General features: G+C 42.9%; 1 protein-coding gene across 6 annotated transcripts in view; it reads right to left on the reverse strand.

Annotated features, from left to right (window-relative positions):
* Window positions 1-1,975: 1,975 nt before the first annotated feature.
* Window positions 1,976-12,313, reverse strand: part of LOC133116528 (mitogen-activated protein kinase kinase kinase kinase 4) — a 79,768-nt gene continuing 69,430 nt past the window's right edge. For 4 of the 6 annotated variants that reach the window (XM_061226174.1, XM_061226172.1, XM_061226170.1 and 1 more), the window contains 9 exons: window positions 11,209-11,326; window positions 10,719-10,889; window positions 9,534-9,677; window positions 7,950-8,084; window positions 7,571-7,671; window positions 7,275-7,424; window positions 6,610-6,769; window positions 6,260-6,399; window positions 1,976-5,127 (listed from right to left, as the gene is read on the reverse strand). In XM_061226174.1, coding sequence (XP_061082158.1) covers window positions 5,044-5,127; window positions 6,260-6,399; window positions 6,610-6,769; window positions 7,275-7,424; window positions 7,571-7,671; window positions 7,950-8,084; window positions 9,534-9,677; window positions 10,719-10,889; window positions 11,209-11,326 — 1,203 coding nt within the window. In that variant the 3' untranslated portion in view covers window positions 1,976-5,043. The remainder of the gene's footprint in view (window positions 5,128-6,259; window positions 6,400-6,609; window positions 6,770-7,274; window positions 7,425-7,570; window positions 7,672-7,949; window positions 8,085-9,533; window positions 9,678-10,718; window positions 10,890-11,208; window positions 11,327-12,313) is intronic. The other 2 variants (XM_061226173.1, XM_061226171.1) reach the window with 1 other exon arrangement.

The following is a 12,313-nucleotide window of genomic DNA, read 5'->3' on the forward strand; positions in this document are numbered from 1 at the left end:
CACAGGAAATACTGTGAGAGTGGAAAGAAGAATGGATTCCACCAAATATCAAGAAATTCTAGAGGCTAATGTTCAACGTCAGTCCAGACATTGAAGTTGAAAAGATATTGGGTATTCCAGCAAGACAATGATCCAAAGCATACCTCAAAATCAACCATGAAATACCTTCAGGAAAGACGGATGAAGGTTTTGGAATGGCCACCACAGTCCCCAAACTTGAATATTATTGAAAATCTGTGAAGAGATCTCAAACATGCCCTACATGCAAGGAGGCCAAACCAGTTTTCTGAGAAAAATTCCAAAAGAGAGAATTGAAATTGAAAGACTCTTAGCTGGCTACAGGAAGCATTTACAAGCTGTTATAGTTGCACAAGGAGGAGTTGCAAAATACTAACGGGGTTCCTAAACTTTTGTTCTTTTTTATTATTTTGAAATGGTAAAAAAATCGCTTTAAAATCTGAAGAAATGTGTCATTTAACATTGTGCCATTTAGAGGTCAGGTTCGCCGATATTAATTGTGAAGGGCTTTTTGACCAGCAGTGCCCAAATGTTTGCACACTGCTGTACACCCACTGCTTCATGACCAGGCTACCTGCCAGGGATTTTGGAACCATGAACAGACCTCACATTGTGCCCAATCAACCCAGGCCACTCCATCCGTGTACAATTACATTACACCTTTTCTTTTCCCCAACAGTCAGAGCCCTTAGAATTAACCAAACATCAACTCTCGATACGGCATCACTGACTCATCCAGCCAAAAATATCATTTGATTGCCAATACTACATAATACACAGGCAGTCTGAATCATGTACTGAGGCAGTCTTTTCGCATTTAATTTGTGGACACTAAATGTCAGTTTCGAGGTGGTTCAATGATGACACAATAAAAATAATCTGTTCCTTAGTACATGCTTTATTTAGCGTAAGCTATGGAAATTGGGAAACACCACTTTGGAACAAGCTGCAGTGACTTTTTGTACAATAATATATCACACATGAGCATATTACACAGTAATGTGCAAAAGTCTTGGGAATATGTAAAACAGATTCTGTAAAGGCTTTCAAAAATAATTAAATGAAAAGTTTAGTTGAAGTTGAAATTTATTGAAAAGTGTACTAAATGGCAGTAAACCATTAAAAACCGAACTAAATATTTGTGATGTCCACCTTTAAAATGGTATCAATTCAGGTGCACTGTCCTGCAGTTTTATAAGAAAATCAGCTGGAATGGTGTACTAAACATGTTGGAGAACTTGCCACGGTACTTTTGCCACAGACTATATTAATTCATTCATATCGTCGTTCATGTGACATTGCTCATCGTAGTACAGGTGGCCACATGTAAACGGGTACATATCTACTGGTATTTTAAGGCCAGCCATTTTACAGCATTGCAAAAGTTGTATTGCATGTTGTGGGGTTTCGTCCAGCACATCTGCTTGGTTGCCTAATGCTGTATCCTGTCTGGTGAGTGGATAGCAGGTTCTAACGACCACCACAAATCAAAATGCTCAACGGCACAACTATGTGGGCCAGTTTCAGAAGAGTAGCTATGACAACCATCATCCAGTGACAGCAATATCATTCCTGCATATCAATATCACCATCCTCCAGGGGCAAGAACTGCTGATTTTACATCCTCCCTTTACCTGGGAGTCAGGTCTGAATACAGTCTGGCCAATCAGTATCACTAACGGATTAGTTAATTACCTGGGAAATGGGCAAACCAGGGCCAGATTTGTATTTGAGTGCCAGATTTGACAGTACTGTATACCTTACTCTGATGAGGAGAAATTCTGGCCATTTCATGAGTTCCTAAACAATTACATATTTGACTCAGGTCTGCATGAGGTTCCAAAAACATTAACATAAAAAACAGCTGAAATGACATTAATGTATGGTACAGAATTGTTAGAACATGATCCTGTTCCAAAATGACATTCCTGAGGCATTAACGGCACATGGACAAATCTTTATATTACTTTAACTTTATTCCAAGAAAAAAAAACCTTCAGGAAAATACAATAATTCCCATGATACACAGAGAAGACATACGTTAGAATAGCATGGCAAAAACCAGTGGAGGAAAACATGTCACATGACCGAGTTCACACTGCGCAGCCAGAGATGAGAAAGAGAACATTGCTACAACATCACTGCAACGCCAAGAGAATATTGAGAGTCACTGCTTTGACCATAGTTCACAATGTCATTTTGTAATTAGTCCGGTAACTTTAAAATTCAACATAGTTGAGTTATTGAAAAGAAGAGCTTAATAATAATTATAACACAAAAAGCTAAAAAGGAAAAACAAAAACAAAAAGTATAAACCATAAATATGATGCACATTAGTGTAACGAAACATTGCTTCTGTAAACATTTACTTAACATAAGGTGTGCATTATAATATTAAACCACTCCAGTCGTATAATTGTAATTAGGGCTACATAAAATTACAGAAACAAAATAAACTCATTAAGCTTCTCATCTAAATCTAGAAGTTGAAAAATATACGAGGCTAAAAGATCTTCAAAATGAATTTCTTATTAATGTAGTGGTTTTGTAATACTGTTTACACTTTTAATTTTGCCATCTTGGCACTTTAAAAAAAAACAAAAAACAAAAGTAAAACAAAAAAAACTAAAAGCAAAAAAAAAAAAGCAGCAAGGGCTGCTTTTCACAGACGGCAGAAATTGTTTCCATTTTGAAAATTCAACAGTTTTCTGTTAACGGCAATAAAGTCACTTACCAAAGGCCGTGACACATCCCAGCACTGATAATGACATAGCCCAACGAGAGACACAGCGAGCACGAGGGCCTAATTACCATGAAGACCTCTCTCGCACAACCACACACGCACACATGCACACAAGCGCACACACCCAAACGCTTACTCGCGCCATTGGTACTTCGGTTCAAAGTAAATTGGATCACGAAACATTTTGCGCAGAACAGGGGCAGTACGACTCATCGGGTCCGAATAGACAGACAAAGATCGAGAGCCCTGACCATGATGACAGCCCTGTTGGCAGGGCTCATGAATATGTTCAGGTCTTTCATAATCAAACACCTTTGCCGCAAATGATTATCAGAGGGCTGTATGGCCGCTGTAGGGTCCCTCCTTGCCGACGCCCACGAGCTGAATCAGCATCTTCACAGAGGCAGGGCAGTGCACTGAGGCCATTCCTCCTGTAGACCTTTCTTTCTTTCCTCTCCTCCTGTTCCTGCCATCTTATTAAAAGCAATCAGGGTGCAATTAAATTATCTATTAATGTCCAGCCAACCTGAAGCTGAAGTAGAGCACAGTGGGGTGGGTGGGGGGGGGGGGGGGGTACAGTTTAAAAAACCCAGTGAGGGTCACTTTCACCACCTGATGAAGTCTAAATCCTATTGGAACTTCAGAAGATGCATTCAATTGATGAACAGCATTCTAGGGACTAACACACAGTACCAAATGGGGTCGGGAGGCAATTCTTCCAGAATGTTCCGACCATTTCAGACCAGTTCAAATAAAACGTTGAGCTGGGACAGGCCAGCCACGTCTCCTCTTGCATGTTATTCTTAAAAAAAAAACTAAAACAAAAAACAGGAGAAGATTGCTAGAAAAGGGAGTCTGTAAAACAGGGTTAAGCAGTAACTCTCTGGATTTCCACACAGGCTTAGTGCATTGCATTCAGTAAGAAAGAAAAAATAAACAAATTATAAAAAAAATAAAAACTTTCCAAAGTCCACACAATTCCAGTAAAAATGAAACCTTCAGTAACAAAAATGGGGAATCTTATCTGAATCAACCGTTACCTCTGCATTAGTGACAATGAAACTTGGGGTTGGGGAGGAGTGAAAAGTGTGGGGGAGGGGGGGGGGGGTGTCAAGGGTCACTTCCTTGTTTTCTGAGCCTATAATTCAAATTGCCATGGGATGCCCTGGGCTGAACTACAACTACCAGAAAATAAGTTGTCCAGCATGCAACAAATGCATGGTTATAACAAACACTTCAAGACTGGGACACAGAGAAGGCTTGTGTCAAAAACAGTAAGAACTACAAAAACAAATCTTACATCTTGACATTTTCTTTCAGGCAAAGTAAATACGTGGCCCAAAATGGAAGAGAGGAAACACGGAATTCCATGAGATTTTGAGAAGACAGAAGAAACTATTAAAGGGGAAGAAATGTCATTATTGTAATCAAATCTAAGGAATATAACCAAAAACAAAAAAAAAAAAATACTAGGCCGAACATGACAAGGTCTGCTTTCCTCACAACTGCAAGTGCCACAGCCCTAAGTAACGCAGCGTGACCAGTGAAGTTCCTCTGCATCTCGCAGTAATGGACTAACCCAGAACACCTCACCCTACACACAGACCACGCCACAGACCACCTGCGACATCACTGGAGCCAAGCCTTACTGCTTTCCACACATAACGCGACAGCTGTGGTGACTACCAACTGCCATAGGTGAACCTCGACTTTGGAGCCATAAGACAACGGATTGGATAGACATCTTAACGTATACAAGCGTAAAAACATTGCAGGCTGTGAGTCCTGCCGTCCTGGCTGGTCTAAAATACACCGGACCATTCATAGAACAGGCTTTGACCTTTGACCTCTTACCTCCTGACTGGTCTAATAAACAGGTATAATGGACTACAAACGATACAAGCTGTGGCATCTGCCCGCAGTGCATAGGGGGCTTCTGTACTGCGAGGAGGTCAGGGCATAAACCCAAGAGGGTCAGAAACAACAACTGATAAACCCTGCTGCCTGGTATTGCGCCATTGTTGACACTGTAACGATCCTGATGCCTGACATCCACAATCTTACCAGCACCAAGAGCCCCTTTTCACTAGTCATGTCCGCAACATGCTTCAGTAAAACTGGAGATCGGTTTCATTGCCGGCAGTAGTGTAAGGTGTTGTGAGGCCTCAGTGCGTGGTGAGCTCTGTACTCCGGTTGTAAAGCCAAAAGGGTTTTTTTTCATTGTCATCTTGAATCTTGCAGACGGTTGTTCCTTCATCTTGTCCCCAGTACGCCAGTGTGTCCTACCAGCTTAGCAGAGAGCTCCTCCCGAGAGTCATGAAGTACACCTGACTGGAACCTCCCGAACGCACCGATGCAAAGAACACCTGTATAACACACACACACACACACACACACACACACACGCACGCACGCACGCACGCACGCACGCACGCACGCAGACACACAAACGCAAACACATACAGAAACGCATGCACACACACACAGAAATGCATGCACATGCATGCGCGAACACACACACACACACACACACACACACATACAGAAATGCAAACACACGCACAAATTCGCAGAAACACACATATACACATTAGTAAAATATATATACATTCTGCAAATATAAAATAACATAGCATTACTCATCTTCATTATTCATATTTCATCTGAGAAGTGGTAAAAATATTTAGTAGCATCACTTCACGTCTTCACCGTCTGAAGCTGTCACTTCCATTTTATTCTGATACTGTTAATACCACTATGGCGAGACGTTTGTGAAAGGCCCTGATCACAACTGGACCACAGACCCCGGTTCCCCACTTCACTGCCTGAAGAAATGCCTCCTGGTGAATGACCAGGAGGGAAAGCCCCGTCTGCACACACTGACTCAACTGGAGACCTTCTGCTTTCCACTGTAACAGCAATTCCATTGCTTCATCTCCAAATACATATCTCATTCTGAGAGGAGAAAGGACTTCTGTTCACAGAGGAGAAACTGAAAGGGTGGACAGAGAACCACAACATCACTGGTCTGCATTGGAGGCACACCAGAGCTTTACTCAGCTTGTCTGGTGTATTCAAACCTATGACATCCTTCTGGTCCTCTTGGCTGTCTAAATTGCAGCAGAACTCACAATCGAGTATGGAAGAGTATTTGAATCCAAAACAAAGATGGGAGGGACACTGTATTGCCTGCAACGTATTTCTCCGCCACCCTGATCTTTGAAGCGGACCTGCTGCAAGCGGTCATGGGGAACCAGGGTTTGTGGTCCATTTATGGTCAGGGGCTTTCAGGGCCTTGCTTTAAGCCCTGCACTAAACCTCTGCGGAGGTGAGGAACGTCTGGAGTGGGGAACCATACTCTACACATACCCCTGTGATGTCAAAATGCACCTCTAGCACATTGTGATAGCACACTCAGTCTGTGTTTGTGGAGTGTTTGCACAGTGTGTGTGTGTGTGTGTGTGTGTGCACGCACGCATGTGTAGGCGCATCTCTCACCTTGTCATTCCTCTCACACAGAAACTTGAGTCTCTGGGCTCTCTTGTGCATGAAGACTCCATCCAAGTGTCCCGTCTCCACCGAGCGGATTTCGATAGCCTTCTCTCCCCAGCCCATTATCTGGTTGGACCTGATGTAGGCTGCGGAGGGTGATGAGAGTAAGTGAGAAATCGAATCGAGGACATCGGAACACACACGCAAGCACACTCGTTTTCATTCATTCACTTTCATTAATTAATGCCAGTATTTGTTCATTCATGTATTAATTCATTCATGTAACGTTTTCATTCATGTATGTGGGTCAGGAGTGAGCCACCCTGCTCTGCCCTGGCCCCCAAGCTCAGACGTACCCACAGAAGTGGGCATCTCGCCCCACTGCAGCACCACGTCTTTGGTGATGCGCCCGTATGTGTTGACGTACACGCCTTCGTCCTCGTAGCACACCAGCAGCTCGATGCCGTCTGTGTTTGGGAGGATGATGATGGCGTGAGACTGAATGCTTGTCTGGATCTGAAGGACGAAGAGGAAGGAGAGCAGGAGGACAGGAGAGGGGATGAAAATGGTAGCAGGAGATGACACAACGAACAGAAGAAAGAAGGGGGTGGGCGATGGTGACTTCATCAAAATACTTCCAACAGCATGGGTAGCAGGACACTATGCTCTTTAGTTTGAATAATAGCTTATTTTACCAAGTGGATGTCTATACAACTTAAACTGCACAGAGTACATACTACCAGAGCAGGTGGAGTCAAAGGCAGCGATCAGATGTTTAACATAAACTTATTTAAGGTTTGCAAATTACAATAGTAAAAAATCAACATGCCATCAGAACCATTTGTCACCCCATTCCCAACACACCAATTTGTAAAAACTTTCTCCCATTTTAGATTTTTATCATTTGGCAGACGCTTTTAATCCAAAGCGACTTACAAATGCATAGGTTCTTCTCACCTGGCTAGATACTCAATTTTGCGGAACCTGACCCCCCAAAAGCACAGACGGGCGCGGTCCTTACGTGTGTTGGCAGGTAGATGTCGTACACAGCCCCTGAGTCTACGTCCACAGCGTGGAAGCCAGAGTATGAACCATAGATGACCTTCAACCTTTGACCCTCCTCCACCGTCAGGTCAACCAGTAGCGGTTTGTGCACCAGTTCTCCAAACGACTGCGGAGACCAACGGGGGACTCGTTTACTCATACAGCCACCATACATTTCCATGTGACTCTTTCACATAACGGTGAAATGCCATCTTCAAAACATCAGGGGACAAATTCATTTCTAGTAATACAGACATGCCGTTGTGTACTCGCCTTAAAGGCCATGAACTTGTGGTATGGCTTCGGAGCCCAGGCATAGACTTCCACAGAATTCTTCAACGCGAGAACCAAGAACTTGATCCGCTCGTATTTTACTGGAATCAAAACACAATTTATAAAGTGTCATTATACACACCTGGACATACACTGAGCATAGTTACTGCATGTTTATCCAAACAAATTTAGAACTTTAAAAAGTAAAAGGCATCATTGCCTTTGGAGAAGTGTCTGCTTTCAAAAAGTGCAAACCCCTCTTCTGGTCCTCTTGGTTGGTTCAATTGCACCAGGCAAGATAAATTGAGTATGGAAAAGTAAGTTCTTGAATAAAAATCGACGACGGGTTTGACCCAGGTGTGTTGAGAAGGTAACTTACCGACTTTGTAGTGCACACATCCCTCCAGGTCGCCCACCGTGGTCCAGCCCTGCTTCTTCTCCACCTCAGGGTCATTGTGCAGGATCTTGTTCCTCAGCCAGGACAGGTAGTACACTCTCAGCTTGTTCTTTTTACCTGAGAGAGGAAACACACAACAGGAAGGACATGAGCCTCGACATTTAAACAAATGTGTAGCATTATTTATAGCCTCAGTTACATATGGTTATATTGGCTCCATCAGCATTCATTTCCCAAATTCAGTTCACTGGGTATTTTCTGATTGAGTAAGCTGTTGTAGTCACAAACCCAAATAGGTAACGGTGTCTTGGCTCTGTGTCTTAGGGCTGATTTAACTAGTTTTGTTTACCCCATTTACATAATCAAATTACATTTTCTAATAAAGTCATGTGACCTTTGAAGACTAGTAAGTCATGTCCTGTTGCCCCCTACAAAACCGCAACCGGATTTCACGATTAAACCTTAGATTTTATGCTTATTTACAAAAAATGGCATAAAATAAATCTGAATAATAAGGTATCTATGCACTTTTGTTGCTAGGAAACCTCACACTGCGACATAGCTCAGGCGGTAAGAGCAGTCATCTGCCAGTCGGAGGGTTGCTGGTTCGATCCCCTGCCCGGGCTGTGTCGAAGTGTCCCCGAGCAAAACTTAACACTTAACCCCCAAAATGCTCCTGACGAGCTGGTCGGCGCCTTGCATGGCAGCCAATCGCCGTTGGTGTGTGAGTGCGTGTATGAATGGGTGAATGAGAAGCATCAATTGTACAGGGCTTTGGATAAAGGCGCTATATAAATGCCAACCATTTACCATTTACATTACCAAGTGCTTTATATGAGAACATGTGAGGGCAAACATTGCCTCAGCTCTGTGTGTGTGTGTGTGTGCATGCGCATGTGTGTGTGTGTGTGTGTGTATTCATTATTTGTGCGTGTGTGTGATGTCAAATTTTCAGAAACGTACACATGCTTTGCACAATTTCCTCTTTAGACAGTGGTAATGTGGATTTTTGCATGCAAACACTTCCCCTCACCAACTTTCCAGTGGAAAAACACAAACCTACTTCATGAGATCATGATGGCAAAATCCTGAGAGAAATCCTGCCATACACTGCCAGTCAGCTTGTGAACAGGAAAATCCACCTCAAGCATGCCTGAGCCTCAACTATCAGGGCCATAACGTTGCTGGACTATCCTTACTTTCACTTCTCATAACCTTGCTGTACTATCCTAAGCCTCACTTGTCAGGTCCATAATGCTCCTGGACGATGTGCCTGACCAGGTTGAGCCTGATGGGAGAGAAGTGCCCAACAGGTATGCCCTTTTCCCATGAGCCTATGCATTTAAATTCCAGGCTGAAGGCAAAGCAACCACAATCCCCTGCAATGACAGCAGCTAGAACCAGTCATATTGCAGGAACCAAGTGGTTACTCGAACTTCCCCTTTCAAAATGTGAGAGGAAGAAATTTGGACTGAGTTCCTCAGGACAGGAGTGAGGCCTACCATGCACTTTTATACACTGAGGGGGTGAATGTGATGTCTCCAGGTCACAGGTGCACCTTCTTACCTGATATTGTCACCAGGACGTTGAGTCCCTCCAGCACGTCCATCTGCTGGAATCGGCGGCGGCTGATGAGGGGGTACACCTTCCCCTGCCCGCTCCGGTCCAGCAGCATCAGACCGCTCTCCGTGCCCACCAGCAGGTTCACACCTGCACGGGGACCACAAAGGTCAGCTCCAGCAGGTAACACAGGAGAGCTCCAACAGAATAGTACGGGAATTCAGAGAACACAGGAGAGCTCCAACAGAATAGTACGGGAATTCAGAGAACACAGGAGAGCTCCAACAGGAAAAAGTTGGAATTCTGATAACTGCCTTTAAATTTTTTAATTCATTTTAATTAACACAAATACAATAACGCAGAGCACAACAAAAGCAGAAATGAAAGTCATATACGCGTGTATTTATTCTACTTTCATTTCTACAGTACATTGTAATCCATAGTTCGCTGGGGGAGACTTTAAACTTTGGGTTCATTTTTCATTTATACTTTATTTACACAGGAAGTCTCATTGAGTTCAATATCTAATGTGCAAAGAGACTTTTAGAAACAGAAACATTTAGAAACATGTAAAAAAATAAATTAAAAAAAGCACACGTTAACATTCAGCAGTCACAAATACAGAGATGTATTAAAACCTCTACAGCGATTATTGAAAGCAAGCACATACATTAAGAAAATCTGTGTGCAGTACCTTAATCATATCACAGAAATGGCACAACACAGCTATACCAGAAATCAGTAGTTGCCAAGTCTGTAGCCATTGTAGGAGACCAGCGAAATGGCACTGAGATTGGTGTTGAAACGAGTGAGATATGGACGTTACAATTGTGCTCTTTTCAATGGAAGAGCCAACCAACGCAAACAGCATAAGACTGAACACGCCAGCCTAATTAGCTTAGTGTTTGATATTAGTGTTAGAAATTAGTCAGAAAGTATACTTTATAATAAGGCATGCTTCAGGTTCAGAGAACTGTTGAACCTGATTATTACGATAGTTACCACATAGCTCCACATTATTATCATAGCTACAAAGGAAGCTCCACATTGTTATAGTTACAAATTCAGCCTCCAGGGTGTTCCTCCCTGCTAGGCACTGAATTTCCTTCCCTATTTTCCAATTTCCAAAGAATCTTAGTGTGAGTGCACCCCCCCCCCTATGTCTCAGGAGCGAACTGACCAGACACCTACCCCACAGTGCCGCACACAGGATCTCAGAGTTGAACCTCTTCTTGTACTTGCGGATTTCGGGGGTGTCGCTCTGTGGGCGCGTGTTCACAGGGTTCACGTTCACCACCGAGCCCTTCCGGGAGGGGTCCTGCCTCAGGACTTCCTGTAGCCTGGCCTCATTCCCAAAACCTGCTGAGACGAGTCAAAGGTCAGGCCAAACACCTAAATCTGTACCTGAGCCATCCTGGACCCTCTGAGCATTATATAACATTTCAGAATGATTGTTTGAAGGAAAAATATGCGAATCCACATTAATCCTTTCGATTCTGCTCAACATTTGGATTACTTCCATTGCTTTTTTGGAAGTGAAGATGCTAAAGGGTTATTACTGATGGATTTTGCTCTAGCTCGGCACACAGCAATGGAAAGGACCAACCAGATTGTAAAGGAGGAGAGGAGCTGACCAATCAGAACTCATGTTGCTGCCAGGTCAGGAAGGTTGGTGACTTACCCACAGAGTTGAGGGAGGTCCCGCTGGAAGGGGAGATCTGCAGCAGCCGGGGGTCGATGAAAGGTGTGAAGGAGGACGAAGACTTGTGCTTCTGCAGAGTGTTACTGGCAGACTGCGTCTACAGCGGACACATCACACAGACTGGGTGAGCAAAATGGCTGCCTGCTTACCCGAGAAGATTCTCTTCTCTCTGCACCTGGTCCTCCAAATATTTGGCATTTTCCCCTACCCGAGTACCTCAATGTCATCCTACATTCCTACAAAAGGGATGAGAAGCTTTACTAATATGCAGTTAGTATAAAACGTTTTCCTAACAGCAGAGTAGGGTCATGAAATGTTCACTGCTGATTGACAGTTGTCGCATCTCAGCAACTAATGACATTTTATTGGTTAGTGCCTTCTGGTTAGTGGATACATCCAGAGCCAATGGGCCCAACAACAAACTGGATAAATTATGGATTTAGATGCATGCACTAAATTACTTAATTTCAAAAACAGCTTTACTTAGTGCTTTAATTTACAAATCTCCATTTGTACTGATATTTCAAGCAAAATTGAAACCACATTAGAGTGAGAGTTGTCAAATGAAAATCAATATTCAGTAAATGGTGGAGGAAATTGGTATGTGCTGCTAGAATTTACACTACAATTCTGTAACTCTAAAATTAAGTCAGGAAGGCACAGACACAAACAAACAGCAAGCATTTGGAAACAGGGTGAAATAAAGATGGAAAATGCAAGGGAAAATAATGATAAAAAGATACCATTTAGCATAAAATAATAAACTGACTGCAGCATGGAAATACTGTCCTTTTCATCATGCTCTGGAAATATCATCATTAAAATGCACATTTACAGGAACACCCAATAAATTATCTTTGTTTCTGAAAGAAAAAGTTGTAGGACCTTCCACCATCTTACAAGATCTAGAATGTGAATATATTTTTAACATTCAATATTTAATCAATTTGGTAGCTTTGTTGTTTTTCCAGCAATAGCCACCGTTTACTGCAATAATGCACACGGATTACGATTGATATTTGAGTTTAGAATAAGGGCATGTTGTATTATTCTGTATGAGGTTTGGTTGGTAGGTTGATGTTTT

Source organism: Conger conger, chromosome 17, assembly GCF_963514075.1.
Source record: "Conger conger chromosome 17, fConCon1.1, whole genome shotgun sequence".
Taxonomy (NCBI): domain Eukaryota; kingdom Metazoa; phylum Chordata; class Actinopteri; order Anguilliformes; family Congridae; genus Conger; species Conger conger.